The sequence below is a fragment of the Cotesia glomerata genome, linkage group LG8 (assembly GCF_020080835.1).
Source record: "Cotesia glomerata isolate CgM1 linkage group LG8, MPM_Cglom_v2.3, whole genome shotgun sequence".
Lineage (NCBI taxonomy): Eukaryota > Metazoa > Arthropoda > Insecta > Hymenoptera > Braconidae > Cotesia > Cotesia glomerata.
Window position 1 is genome coordinate 18,597,026 of NC_058165.1, and position 15,896 is coordinate 18,612,921.

At 27.6% G+C, this 15,896-nt stretch overlaps 1 protein-coding gene across 4 annotated transcripts in view; it reads left to right on the plus strand.

Moving 5' to 3' along the window:
- LOC123270215 (UNC93-like protein) overlaps window positions 1-15,896 on the plus strand; it is a 47,659-nt gene that overhangs the window by 3,557 nt on the left and 28,206 nt on the right. For 2 of the 4 annotated variants that reach the window (XM_044736170.1, XM_044736168.1), the window contains exons 1-4: window positions 415-568; window positions 5,959-6,251; window positions 9,348-9,634; window positions 12,203-12,416. In XM_044736170.1, coding sequence (XP_044592105.1) covers window positions 6,010-6,251; window positions 9,348-9,634; window positions 12,203-12,416 — 743 coding nt within the window. In that variant the 5' untranslated portion in view covers window positions 415-568; window positions 5,959-6,009. Of the gene's footprint in view, window positions 1-414; window positions 569-662; window positions 705-5,958; window positions 6,252-9,347; window positions 9,635-12,202; window positions 12,417-15,896 lie in introns of those variants that run through there. The other 2 variants (XM_044736169.1, XM_044736171.1) reach the window with 2 other exon arrangements.

Below are 15,896 nucleotides of genomic sequence, written 5' to 3' on the forward strand. Positions count from 1 at the left end.
TGACTGAGAATTACACGGAATCATTTAAATAAATTGTCATATTATATATTTTATATAATATATATAAAATAAATACTCTATAAATTTTCAAAATTACTTTTTTCTCAATCAATAATAAAATTACCTAAATTAATTTTCGTTTGAATAAAATTATTTTTATACATTATAAAAAATTAAAAAAAAAATCTGATAAAATTTATTTACAGTCTTCAATCTATAATTAATATAATTTAACCGGAAAATTTAAAGTAAGATTGGTCTAGAAAGTATTATTAGTTATTGGTATGTAAATAAATGTATTTGTATATGTTTTAATAACTTATCTGTAGACGTGAAAGGTATGCTCTACACTACGCTAGATGATAGATGTCCAAGGACAGATAACCAGATGAATTTTATAAACTGCACCAGCAATAATAATCCAACTCGCGGGATCAGTTGCTACTTAAGCCGTTAAAACTTGAGGACATGTTTCGAATTGAGCCTGATATGTAATTAAAAAACTTTAGTAATTTTATTTTTTATTTATTTATTGTTGATTGATTAAATGTGGGATTTTTAGTGAGTGGTAGAAAAAAAATTTTGTAATTTGGAAATAATTATGAAATATATAAAATATATAGTGTAATAATTTTATACATATATGTTGAAAATATGTATTAATTTAAGTGAGAGCATTTATTTTTAAAACTAAAAACACGGAGGTAATACTATTACTTTTATTACGGCTTATATATACTGCACTTTCATTTTTTTTTTTTTTTTTTATTATGGCTGTAATGTATTTTTATTAGCTCGTAGGTATATTTATGAATTAATAATGAAATAAAATAAATAATAATAATAATAATAATAATAATAATAATAATAATAATAATAATAATAAAATTTTATTTAAAATAAAAAGACACAAGCCTAGATTTAATTAAAGATATCAATTCGCGGAAAAAAAATTGAAATTAATAATTTTTATAAACATTCAATCTAGATACATAATTAAGTAATTACCTTGTATCTTGTGAACTATTGACATTTTTAAAGATATAAGCTCATTCTGACGTTACACTCATCGAGACCTTTCATTTGAGTACCCACATCAATTTTTCATATATTTATATATTTATATATATTATATATAAGTATATATGAAAAATATATCAAAAATGCATGTGGGTACTCAAATGAAAGCTCTTGATGAGTGTAACATCATAATGAGTTTATATCTTTAAAAACGTCAATTATATATATGTAAATATGAAAAATATATAAAAATTCTTAAATATTGGAATTTTTTAAGATATAAGCTCATTCTGATGTGACACTCATCGAGACCTTTCATTTGAGTACCCACATCAATTTTTCATATATTTATATATATTATATATATGTATATATGAAAAATATATCAAAAATACATGTGGGTACTCAAATGAAAGCTCTTGATGAGGGTAACATCGGAATGAGCTTATATTTTCGAAATATGTATATTATATATATGTATATATGAAAAATATATCAAAATGCATTTTATCATTTATTTTTAAGTATTAATATTAAAAAATAATAATTAAAATTCAATATTTAAATCATTTTTCGTAAGAATAATCACCAAAAAAAATTTATTAGAATTTTTAATTTATTAAAAAGAATTTTGATTTTTTTTAATCACAAAAAAATCAAAATATTGAATTTTAACATTTTTACAGATATAATTTGATATTTTTAAAGATATAAGCTCATCCCGAGGTTATACTCATCGAGACCTTTTATTTGAGTACCCACATCAATTTTTCATATATTTTATATATTTATATATATTAAATATATATGTATATATGAAAAATACATCAAAAATACATATGGGTGCTCAAATGAAAGCTCTTGATGAGGGTAACATCGGAATGAGCTTATATTTTCGAAATATGTATATTACATATATGTATATATGAAAAATATATCAAAATGCATTTTATCATTTATTTTTAAGTATTAATATTAAAAAATAATAATTAAAATTCAATATTTAAATCATTTTTCTTAAGAATAATTACAAAAAAAAATTATTGAAATTTTTAAAGACAATTTTAAATTTATTAAAAAGAATTTTGATTTTTTTTAATCATAAAAAAATCAAAATATTGAATTTTAACATTATTACAGATATAATTTGACATTATTAAAGATATAAGCTCACCCCGACATTGCCCTCATCGAGACCTTTCATTTGAGTACCCACATCAATTTTTCATAAATTTATATATATTATATATATATGTAAATATGAAAAATATATAAAAATGCATGTGGGTACTCAAATGAAAGCTCTTGATGAGTGTAACATCAGGATGAGCTTATATCTTTAAAAACGTCAATATTTAAGAAAGTACAGTGCAATTTAACAAAAGTCATTATTTAATATTGAAAAATCGCGTAATTAAAGAAAAAAGTCTAAATAATGATATTTCTTCAATTTTTATAAAATTTTATTGTTCTGATTTCATTAAGGATTACATTTTGACTAATAATAACAATAATAACAACGTTTAAATACATTCTACTGTACACTGTTTTGATTAAAGCAATCTTACAATTGAATAGCAAATTTAATTACCGTATTAAGCAGATTCAACCTCATATCAGTGCGCTTATCAAAGACGAACCGCATAAAGAGAGAATTATTTGTCAATAACATATAAATCCATTGAAGAGAAATTTTAGAACTTGCATAAAAAGTCCAAAGTTCTTTAATTAACATCGATCTCGAACGTCATTTTGATTAAAAATATTATATCATATATTTTTTATAGAAAATTTTTTTATTGTCATAAAGACTTTAAGTTTGAGTTATTATAAGTACTTAATCTTCTCAAGCTCGAGCAATTTTGTTTTTAAATGAATAGTAAAGTTTTTATGGCTGGTAAAATTTTTGTATTTCTTTTATCACAGCCATTAAATTTTTTACTGCAATGTTTTGTTCTATCAATTAATTTTATAAGTTCATCAGATTAATCGTAAATTAATTTAACAATTATTATTATTATTATTATTATTATAATATTCACTTAAAGAAGGAATTTAGATATTAATAATCCAATAGAAGACTTGAAGCTAAAATTACATTGAAATGCTGGGTTTTCGGGTCAAGCTATCTTCAATAAATATAAAGTGTTGAATATAAAAGGGTCAAGTGTAATGAGATACTTCCTGGACAGTTTTATATCATGATACTTTAATGGATTTAAATGTACTTTTTTCAAGTTATAAATATTCAAACTTTTAAATTATTATAATTTTACTAAATAATGAATTTTGTTAAATTGCACTTTACTTTCTTAAAGATTGAGATTTTTAAAGATATAAGCTCATCTTAATGTTACACTCAACAAGAGCTTTCATTTGAGTACCCACATGTATTTTTTAAATATTTTTCATATATACATTAGGGTAGCGCAAAAAAACTGACTATTTTTTTTTTTTTGAGTCTCGAGTGAAAAAATATTAGTTTTTGATGATTTAAGAGCTCTCTCCAAAAGACAGCTTAAAAAATAATTTTTAAGATGTCGCTCCAAATTTTTTTAAATTTCAAAAATCGTCAAAAGTCGAACTTTTTTTTTTTTATTTTTTTTCTCGTTACGGTATAATTTTATCCGAACAAAAACAGTTTCACTGTAAAAAAATCACGCCAAGTCCACGTTCATAAGACTATTAAGAAAAAAAAATTTTATTTCTTTACAAAAAGATACAAAATAAAAAATTAAAAAATCCAAGTAACCGATATGGTTGTATATGATTTTCGGAAATTAAAAAAAATTTTTTTGTAAATTTAAAAATTAAAAGAAACAATTTTGGAACGTATTTAGTATGCGTGGTTACGAAAAATTTCACTTTTTATGAAATTCCTAAAATCTATCTACTAGAACTTTTAAAAAAAATTGAAGTACACAATGACGCACACCAAGTACGTTCTAAAATTGTTTTTTTTAATTTTTAAATTTACAACAAAATTTTTTTTAATTTCCGAAAATCATATACAACCATATCGGTTATTTGGATTTTTTAATTTTTTATTTTATATCTTTTTGTAAAGAAATAAAATTTTTTTTTCTTAATAGTCTTATGAACGTGGACTTGGCGTGATTTTTTTACAGTAAAACTATTTTTGTTCGGATTTCAGTATTTTTTGTAATTATAATAAAAATTGACAATTTTAATTTAATACATTTCCGGTGGCAAACTATCCCCTTTAAGCTATAGTTTATGTAAAAGTTATTCTTGCGCCGCCTGGCGTGTGTAATTGCAAGCTGTCAAATATCTTTTTTTCACCGTAGTTTCCCATCTATTATAAGATTAGCATGCATCCTTATATTATTTAGTCTCTGGCCGTCCGCTCTTTACATAAGAAAAAAGTTAAAATCTAAAAATCTGGGTCGCTATAGTTTGTGCTGATTATTTTTCATAATTTTGAATAGAAATTATAAAGATAATTGATAATAATCAAGTAATACGCGTAATAAAAAGCATGAACTACTATTATAAAATATCATATAAAAAAAAAATCAAAATAAATTTGAAAAAAAATTTGTAACCTCAAAAAACCGTTCTGCTTACGGTATATACACACTCGGTAGTCTGGCTTGAGAACGGAACTTGGCGCCAGACTCTATCGAGTCTGTTGATAGACTAAAAAAAAAATAAGTTTCTGAAAATTTCAGTTGAAAATTTGAATTTTGAAAGGTCGCTCATAATTTTTTTCAATTTATTAGTGCATTAGTTTAGATTTTTTCGAGCGACCTTTTACTATTCAAATTAAAATTCCATGCATTTTTTTTCTTTTATTTAGTACAATAATCGATAAAAATACATCACGAGATGAACTAAAAATCAAGCACAACACAGAAAATATAATTTTTTTTAATTTAATAATTTTATTTAATTAACTGCCAGGCGTGGGTTCGAATCCCAAGCTGGTCTTAGAAGCCAGCTTGGTTGAGATTTGACCTTGCCGCGTAGGTTAAGATTTTTTCAAACCAAAAAGACCCCAACGTACCACTCCCAACACTTAAAGTCGGCGATATGACTAATTAAAGAAAAAAAAAAAAAATTATGAGCGACCTTTCAAAATTTAAATTTTGAACTGAATTTTTCAGAAACTTATTTTTTTTTGTCTATAAAATTATACCGTAACGAGAAAAAAAATAAAAAAAAAAAAAATTCGATTTTAGACGATTTTTGAAATTTTAAAAAATTTGGAGCGACCTCTTAAAAATTTTTTTTTAAGCTGTCCTTTGGTGAGGGCTCTTAAAACATCAAAAACTAACATTTTTTCACTCGAGACTAAGAAAAAAAAAATAGTCGGTTTTTTTGCACCACCCCAATATACATATATATAAATATATAAAATATATGAAAAATTGATGTGGGTACTCAAATGAAAGGTCTCGATGAGTGTCAGGGTGAGCTTATATTTTTGAAAATATCAAATCATATTTGTATAAATGTTAAAATTCAATATTTTCATTTTTTTATGATTAAAAAAAATCAAAATTCATTCTAATAAATTTTTTTTTTGTTTTTATTCTTAAAAAAATTGATTTCAATATTAAATTTAAAAAAAAAATTGCAAAGTTTAATTATTGATGTAAATATTGAAATTTCAATTGAAATACTATCTGGGTGTAATTACTTAAACGTCAATCAAATTTTATATTAATTTTTGATTATCGCAATAAAATAAAACGAACGTAAAATTTTTCATTTGTAAAATAACAATTATAAATTCCACAATAATTACCTTGAAGCTAAATTACAAATCCCGGGTATCAAAATAAAGTGACCTAATTTCCCGGAAATTAAAGCAGCTAATTATTATTTTTAATTAAAGCTCTAGCGTTTAAAATTCTCAATATTTGCATTTAATTAGCCCCCGGCAAATAGTTTATATGTTTATAAATATTCCAGAGGTTCCTTAAGCATCTTCCCAGGAGGTGAAAAGTTAATTGCCGGAGTACAATGGCGAACATAGTAGCGACAGGTGCCTCGAGGAGCAATTTTAATTCAAAAGAGCGATGGAGAATATTAAAAAATATCCTTATGATCGGTATTGCATTTATGATTCACTTCACGGCGTTCATGGGCGCCAGCAATCTCCAGAGCTCGATAAACGCTGATGATTCATTAGGGACATTCACGCTCGCTTCTATCTACGGCAGCCTTATATTCAGTAATATTTTCCTACCTGTACTTATGATAAGGTATGCAGTGTAAATTTTTCTTTCTATTTTAACTATTGGGGCATTCCATAGACGGAAAGAAATTTTCTTTTAAATTTACCCTTAAATTAACCAGAAAAATTACCTGTATTGTAATCGTGGGACTTTACCATTTACTAGAAACAGAATACTTTTTTTTGCCCTCCGGGCGGAAAGTGGCAACTTTCGTCCCGCTGCGCTAAACTAAGTTGCCCCTTTCTGCCTTCGTCGAGCAAAAAAATAGTATACACTCCTCGGGAAGTAAATAAGAAAGCCTCAGATCACATGTTTATTGACTTCGGCTTCGCCTCGGACAACAATTGCATGTGATCTGAGACATTTCTTATTTTACTGCCCTAGATGTGTAATATACTATTTAGAGTTTTGAGTAAAATTTACCCGTGCGGTAAAAAACAATTTTAATTTTCTAAGCTTGCCGCTTGGAATATAATTAATATTTGACATATTGTTATTAATGGAATATTATTATTATAAATTTTCTAGGTTTTATGTTTAAAAAAAATTTGATTTTAATTTAACAACATTAAATGTTTATTTAATTTTTTTAATTTAATTTATTTTTTTACGTTATTTCACTTTACAATCTATATATATAGAATAATAGCAAATATTTATAGATAATTAAGAATGTCATTAAAGCACATCTTTACAATTAATAGTTAACTAATTGCATTAAATTTTATTATAATGATAATTGTATAAATGTGTTGTTAGAATTAACTGTAATTCAGTGTCAACTGATCACTGACATGTGAAATTTTGTAATCAGCTGAGAATTCTAGAGCGATTGCAGCGCCGCTGAAAAGTCGGTGGATAGTACCGTTACTTAGATTCTTTTTTACCAGAGACTTCGGTAAATTTTATAGTAGTTTCAGTAAAATCTTTTGATTTTACTGTAATTTTTAAGATTAAATCAGTAAAAATAAGTTTTAATATAATTTTTTACGTTTATTATTTTTTACCGGTATACTACAGTAAAAATTAATAGTACTTTTCTGGATTTTTTACATTGTAGTGAATAATTATTGAAAGAATTGTAATTAGATCAGGAATTTACGAATGTCCCACGATTACTGTAATTTTAACGGTAATTTTTAAAGAAAATTTTTTTCTGTGTAGTAAAATTTATCTTATACAGAAGAATAACTAACTAACAACATCACTTTGTCAAAAACCTCGCTTACTTTCTAAGTTTCTCGTAATTATCAAAATTATTATATAAAACTTCAGGCACTTTAAAACAGATTAAAAAAATTTATTAGTTCTCTACTTGTATTTTTAAAATTAACTCTCTAGTAGCGAGATAATTTAATGACCATACGCCACCTGTTGGAATTTTTTCGAACTAATTTTTATAAAAAAATTATTTATGGACTTATCAAGCTATTTGATGAAATTTATTCACTGCAAGCAAATCAATAAGTGACATTAACATCTTATTAAAATAGTAAAAATAAACTTTTAATATAATTTTTTACGTTTATTATTTTTTACCGGTATACTACAGTAAAAATTGATGATACTTTTCTGGATTTTTTACATTGTAATTGTGAATAATTATTGAAAGAATTGTAATTAGATCGGGAATTTATGAATGTCACACGATTACTGTGATTTTATCGGTAATTTTAAAAAAAAATTTCTTTCCGTGTATTGAAAAGCCAAAAAAGGTATTTTTTTTTTATTTTCCTGATTTTTTATTTAAAATTGTTTGAAAATTATTATAGGGGCATTCCATGCGAAATTGGAAAATGACTAAAATTTAAAAATTTCTCTAATTTAGTTCTAATTTATTATCAAAAGTTTATATTTTACGAATGTGTAAAGAAAATTTTTTTTAATCAATAAGGAAATCGATTTTTCTCATTCATTTATTTACTTCCGGTGAATAAATTTCATCAAATAGCTTGATAAGCCCATAAATGAATTTTTCCAAAAATTTCCGACAGGTGGCGCATGACCGTTCAATTTTCTCGTTATTAGAGAGTTAATTTTTTAAATATAAGTAAAGAACTAAATTTTTTTTTTTTTTATTTTAAAGAGCCTGTTCATTCTAATTTAGTCCTAATTTATTATTAAAATTTTATATTTTACTAATTTGTAAAGAAAATTTTTTTTTAATCAAGAAAATCGATTTTTCTCTCCTAGTAACTTTTCAGCCGTACTAAATTGTATCCAGGTTAAATGTTGTTTTAATAGTTTTAACAACAAATTCATTTTATCTTTGTTATTAACTAACATATATATTATTATAGTTTTAAGAACAAATTTTGTTTATGTTCGTTATTAATTAACACCTACGTTTACCAAGATCGTGTTGTTAGCAAGCTAAATCCTTTATTTGTCTTTTTTAATTAGTTCTTTTTAATTATCCTAAATAATTTATAGTTAAGTATATAAACAATAATGTTTGTAAGGTTGAAATAATATTAAAGTCTTTTTAATAAACAACTTGATGTAGACATTTTGTACTTGTCCCACCAGTCACAAATGCCTGTCCCACCAGTCACAATAAAAACAAATTTTTTTAATTGTTTCTACGTAGGTAATCAGTCTAATTCTTCATAATATTGAATGTTTGTAGGATAAATTTAGTATTTTCGAGGGAAGTATTTTTTTTTAGTTTAGTGGTCGAACTGAAATTGGACTTTAAGTATACCTTTGGTAAGAGAGAAGGATTTGTTGTTAGTCCCACCAGTCACACTCAGTCAAATGATAATTACGAGAAACTTAAAAAGTAATGGAGGTTTGTTGACAAAGGGATGTTGTTAATTAGTTATTCTTCTGTATTATAAGATAAATTTGACTATAGTATAAGTTTCAGTCACATAATTATATATAATTGATGCAATTCCAGAGTCAAATGTCCCACCAGTCACTATGGAATGCCCCCTTATCAATTTTCCGCTATCTTTTATCATTTAGCCAGAATATTAATTTCAAATTTTATTAAATTAATATTAGATAATGATAATCCTATTAAATTAGTATTAGATAATGATAATGATATTTAATAATTAGGAGGGTGAGAATAATTTAACTATTAATATTTTGTGGTGATAATATTGTACTTTGCAGTTGGTTAGGATGTAAATGGACGATTTCATTGTCATTTATCGCATATATTCCGTTTATAGCGGCACAATTTTACCCAAAGTTCATGACAATGATTCCAGCTGGTCTAGCCGTTGGTTTGGGCGGTGGGCCATTGTGGTGCGCTAAATGCACATATTTAACGGTGGTTGCTGAGGCTTATGCAACAGTATCTGAGCTTGGGGCTGATGTTCTTGTAACCCGATTTTTCGGATTATTTTTTATGTTTTATCAAATGGCACAAGTTTGGGGAAATTTAATATCTTCCGCAGGTTTGTATTCTCTATTCTTATTTATCTTAAACTTTTTTATAAGAAATAACAACTAGCAATCAGCAGTCGCTACGCGACTGCTGATTTGCGAATTGTAATTAGGAAAACTTTAATGATTGATCACAATAATAGTTTGGGGAATTTTTAAATAAATTTTAAAAATAATAGTGCTATCACAGGATCAATTACAAATTATTTAATGGACAAATGTGGCCGGACAAATTTATAGAACCAAAAAACTATTAAAAATTCCTCGAAAAACTTTAAATAAAAAATTGACGTGAAAAATATATAAAACCTAGGCACTAATTGTTATCTCTTTCTTTCTGATAATACCAAATTAAACTATAAAAATTCCTTTAAAAATAATAATATGCTCGTCACAAAATTTTCCTTTCTCTCTCAATTATTTAAATGATAAATAACTATCGGTAAAAAATATCAAACCGAATTAACGATAAAGATATACCCAAAACTAAATTTTTCTTAGTCTCTTAATTATATTAATTAATTTTTGACATATAACCACATTGACGTGTACAAAACAAAATAAATAAATAAACAAATTTTGTTTATCGCTAAATTCTTATCTATCTATAACTACTTCGAAAACTTATCATAATAAATAAACTATTTTAGAAAAGGAAATGAAACATTGAAAAGGGACAACTTCAGTTCAAGACCTTTCCAACGATACCATATTTAACTATAAAAACTAGGGTGGCGCAAAAAAACCGACTATTTTTTAACTTCCCGCTAAGAAAATTGAAAATTTTAAAAAATCGGGAAGTTATTGGTTTTACCCCGTTTTTCGAAAATCGAGTTTTCATCAGATCTCGACGTTTTGAGGTCCTAGAAACCTTTCCTGACTATTCCCGCGAGGGTGTCACTATGTCTGTATGTATGTGTGTGTCTGTGTGTGTAAGTATGTAAACCTCTTATAACTTTTGAACGGTTGAACCGATTTCATCGCAGTTGGTGCCATTCGAAAGGGCTTCGCCAAACTTAGATTTCCTATTAATTTAAACCGATTCGGACCGATAGATTTTGAGAAATTTGGAGAAATCTAAAAAAAAGTAGGAAAAAAAATTTTTTCTGAAGTGGTTTTTTTGGGATAACTTTTAAACGGCTCAACCGATCGATTCCAAAAACTAATCAGCTTGAAAAACCACGTCGATCGCCGCCAATTCGGTCAAAATCGGTTGATTCGTTCGAGAGATATCGTGAACGAAAGAAAACCAAAAAAAGTGTTTTTTCAGAGTTACTCCGAAATTTCTAGTTTGACCAATTGAAACTTAGAAATTATTTATAAGGCTTAAAAAACTACGTAGAATGCCGCCAACCGCGTAAAAATCGGTTCATTCATTCAAAAGTTATTGCGGTATGAACATTCAAAAAATAGTGTTCTATGAAGCTTCTATCAGACTTTTGAGCTCAAAGAGCTCAAAAGCATAGAAAAGGTATCTTTTTGAGCTCGGAGAACTTAAAACAACACACAGATTATACTTTTGAGCTCGAAGAGCTCAAAAAAGCGGCCAGGTATTAACGGATTTAGCGGGAAGTTGCAGGGATGGCCTTTAGGGTCAACCGTTTTCCTAATTTTTTTTTGAGTCTCGAGTGAAAAAATGTTAGTTTTTGATGTTTTAAGAGCCCTCACCAAAGGACAGCTTAAAAAAAAATTTTTAAGAGGTCACTCCAAATTTTTTAAAATTTCAAAAATCGTCAAAAATCGAACGTTTTTTTTTTTTTAATTTTTTATTTTTTCGTTACGGTTTAATTTTATAAACCAAAAAAAAATAAGTTTCTGAAAGTTTCAGTTCAAAATTTAAATTTTGAAAGGTCGCTCATAATTTTTTTTTTTTTTTTTTTTTTAATTAGTCATATCGCCGACTTTAAGTGTTGGGAGTGGTACGTTGGGGTCTTTTTGGTTTGAAAAAATCTTGACCTACGCGGCAAGGTCAAATCTCAACCAAGCTGGTTTTTAAGACCAGCTTGGGATTCGAACCCACGCCTGGCAGTTGATTAAATAAAATTATTAAATTAAAAAAAATTATATTTTCTATGTTGTGCTTGATTTTTAGTTCATCTCGTGATGTATTTTTATCGATCATGGTACTAAATAAAAAAAAAAAAATGCATGGAATTTTAATTTGAATAGTAAAAGGTCGCTCGAAAAAATCTAAACTAATGCACTAATAAATTGAAAACAATTATGAGCGACCTTTAAAAATTCAAATTTTGAACTGAAATTTTCAGAAACTTATTTTTTTTTAATCTATAAAATTATACTGTAACGAGAAAAAAAATAAAAAAAAAAAAAAATTCGATTTTTGACAATTTTTGAAATTTAAAAAAATTTGGAGCGACATCTTAAAAATTATTTTTTAAGCTGTCCTTTGGAGAGAGCTCTTAAAACATCAAAAACGAACATTTTTTCACTCGAGACTAAGAAAATAAAAAAACAGTCGGTTTTTTTGCGCCACCCTAATAAAAACCCATTTTATCATATAAATACACTGGCCACTAAATTTCGCTTCTCTTAATAATATAGATAATATTTTTTTTCAGTTTTGTCGTATGGAAAAGAAGATCTGGCAATAGTAGAATTAAACAGTACTAAAGTATCGGAACTATGCGGAGCTAATTTCTGCCAAATAGTTGAAGAAAATCCAAACTTAGCTCCGCCGGCTCCCGAACGAATTCATTTAATTTCCGGAATTTATCTTGGCTGCATGGTCCTGGCGTCCTTGATTGTCGCTTTTGGAGTCGACTCTTTATCAAGGTACAATTTTTTTATTCTGTAATTTGAAACATTGAGTGTTTTAAGCACTCGATTTATCTTTTGCAGCTTTTCGATACATTTATTTAAATCGCTAAAATAAATTTTGTTAATAAATTTCTATTTACTGCCTTGAGATTTATTGATGGCTTGAATTATGAATACAAGAGCATTAAACGTATGTTTATTGATTTTTAGAGTAAACGTGTTGATAAATTATTTATTTTCAGTAAATTAATTCACGTGGAAGTTTATTTTTATTTATTGCAGGTAGATAAAATGTTTAAATAAAAATAATTGATATATAATTTTTTTAATTACATGTCATTCATGTAATTAAAAAATGATGTAGTATTATTAGATAATAAAAGTAAACTTGGGTCATTTTATAAATCGAATCAACCATTTATCAACGGCCATGATTTTTTATATTTATAATGAGTGTTTTTTCATGCCGTCTAGGTCAAATAACTAGTAGATGTTGTTCAAGTCAAGAGATGGATACTTCTATCTTCCCTTATTGGTTGAGAGATATCCTCTCTGTATATAAGTTCGATGGAAATCCATCAAATTTGAATACTAGTAAAGCTGTAAGCTTGTAGTATCCATTCGAGTACTAAAGATGTTAATTATTTGAAAGAAATGAAAGAAATTATTTTGAATGAGAGTAAAGACAGACTTTCGAAAAAATAAATGGGGTTGGTTGCCAAGCCAGGAATCGAACCTGGATCTCCCTGATAACATGTCAGGAGCTCTACCAGTTAAGCTACCGGGCCCCTTCCACTATCCACCTTTCTCAGTCCATTCTTATACTCTCAATACTTACTTTACTATCCCTTCCCTTTTACCCGAGTTTTTAACTTCCCGCTAAGAAAATCGAAGATTTTCAAAAATCGGGAAATTATTGTTTTCACCCCGTTTTGCAAAAATCGAGTTTTCATCAGATCTCGACGTTTGAAGGTCACAGGAAGCTTCCCTGACTATCCCCGTGAGGTTGTCACGGTGTCTGTATGTATGTGTGTGTGTGTGTGTGTGTGTGTGTGTGTGTGTGTGTGTGTGTGTGTGTGTGTGTGTGTGTGTGTGTGTGTGTGTGTGTGTGTGTGTGTGTGTGTGTGTGAAAGTATGTGAACCGCTTATAACTTTTGAACGGCTTGACCGATTTCATCGTGGTTGATGCCATCCGAAAGGGATTGACCAAACTTAGATTTTGAAAACTATTTGGACCGATTCAGATCAATAGATTTTGAGAAATCTTTAAAAAACTGAAAAAAAAATTTTTTTCAAATGTGGTTTTTTTGGAATAACTTTTAAACGGTTTTATGGTTCAATTCCAAAAACTAATCAGCTCTTAACCGAAAAACCACGTCGATCGCCACCAGTCCGGTCAAAATCGGTTGATTCGTTCGAGAGATATCGTGAACGAAAGAAAACCGAAAAAAGTGTTTTTTCGGAATAACTCCAAAATTCCTAGCGCGATCAATTCAAAATTTAAGATTCTTTGTGAGGCTTGAAAAACTGCGTCGAATGCTTCTAACCACGTAAAAATCGGTTTATTCATTCAAAAGTTATTGTGGTTTAAAAATTCAAAAAATAGTGTCTTATCAAATCTCTATCAGACTTTTGAGCTCGAAGAGCTTTAAAGGATAGGAAAGCAATCTCTTTGAGCTCGGAGAGCTCAAAATAACCCATAAATTGTATTTTTGAGCTCGAAGAGCTCAAAAACGTCATTGGTGCAATTTTAAGCGCCTAAGTATGAAATTAGCGGGAAGTTGCAGGGATGGCCTTCAGGGTCAACCGTTTTCCTAATTTTTTTTGGATCGATTTATGTATTATTTTGAGCTCTCTGAGCTTGGAGAGATAGCTTTTCTATGCTTCTTCGATCTCAAAAGTCTAAAAATTATATACTATCTCATCAAAAACGATCCGAAAAGAAATGTTATGTGAACTTATGCAAAATTATGTAAAGTTATGTGAAGTTATGTGGAAAAAACGCTTGAACGAATTGATTGAAATTATGTGAAATTATGTGAAATTATGTGCAGGAAACACTCTTCGGTTTTCTCTCGTTCATGATTTCTCTTAAACGAACTGGCTGAAATTATGTGAAATTATGTGAAATTATGTGAAATTATGTGCAGGAAACACTTTTCGGTTTTCTTTCGTTCATGATTTCTCTTGAACGAATCGACTGAAATTATGTGAAATTATGTGAAATTATGTGAAGTTATGTGCAGAAAACACTTTTCGGTTTTCTTTCGTTTATGATATCTCTTGAACGAATTGACTGCACTGATAGAAGGATTTATTTGTATTAAATAATATTTGTTAATAGCTAACAAATCATTTATTAGAGACCATTTTTTAATGTTAAATAAATATTTCTTAGTATTCAAAATGATTTGTTTGTATTCAATAAATCTGATATTCATTTATTAAGTATTAATAAATCTTTTTAAATACTAAGAAATATTTGTTAAGGCCTAACAAATGGCTTCTAATAAATGATTTGTTAAATATTAACAAATCTTTTTAACTATAAACAAATCTATTAGTGTGAAGTTATGTGAAATTAAATTCTATGTCAAAAGTATAGAAAGACTATCTCTTTGAGCTTGGAGAGCTCAAAATAAGACATAAGTAGTTTTTTTGAGCTCAAAGAGCAATTATTAGTGCAATTTTAAGCGCCTAGGTATGTAAGTGGCGGGAAGTTGCAGGGATGGCCTTCAGGGTCAACCGTTTGTCTAATTTTTTTTTTTAAATATCAGCGCCCTTTTTTTAGTCATATGCGCACGCAATCTAAAAAAATCTAGCTTGATCAAGTGGCGCCATAGTTTTCACGTGACAAATAAGAAAAATTTGTTTGTCTTTGTACGATTGTATCGTAATGAATTTTAATAAAAATTCAATTTAAAAAAAAATACGTAAACTAGGCTACTGATATGAAATACGGACCCAGTTCATCGCATTCTAAAACTAATAAAAAAAGTCTGGTCTTGAAATATCAATTTGTTCGGGAGTAATCGTTGGTACATCCAAAATGGGGTGACATCCGGACGTCCACGTAAAATTTTTTTCAAAACGTTTTTTTTTTTCAAAATAGCTATATGAAATGATTTTAGAAAGTAAAAGATGGTTTAATTTGAGTGTTTTCTCGGTGTAGATCTACTTATATTATTGTATAAGTGTAATATGGTTGTGATAGAGACATTTAAAGATCACAAAATTGCTTGACCTTGACGAGTCGAGTATAAAGCACAACCTCACGCGCTTCGCGCTATGAGGCGTGCAAAATTAAATGTAGAGAACGTGATGCTGTTTATAAAAGAGCAAAAAGATATAACGATACGGATCTTTTTCAACTTTTTAAAAGAATGAGGAAAGAGCTGAAACACGAAATAAGTCGTGCTCGTGAAAATTATTTAAAAAACTCTCTGTCCAATTTATCTTACGGAACTCAAATTTGGAGTAAGCTAAAACACCTAG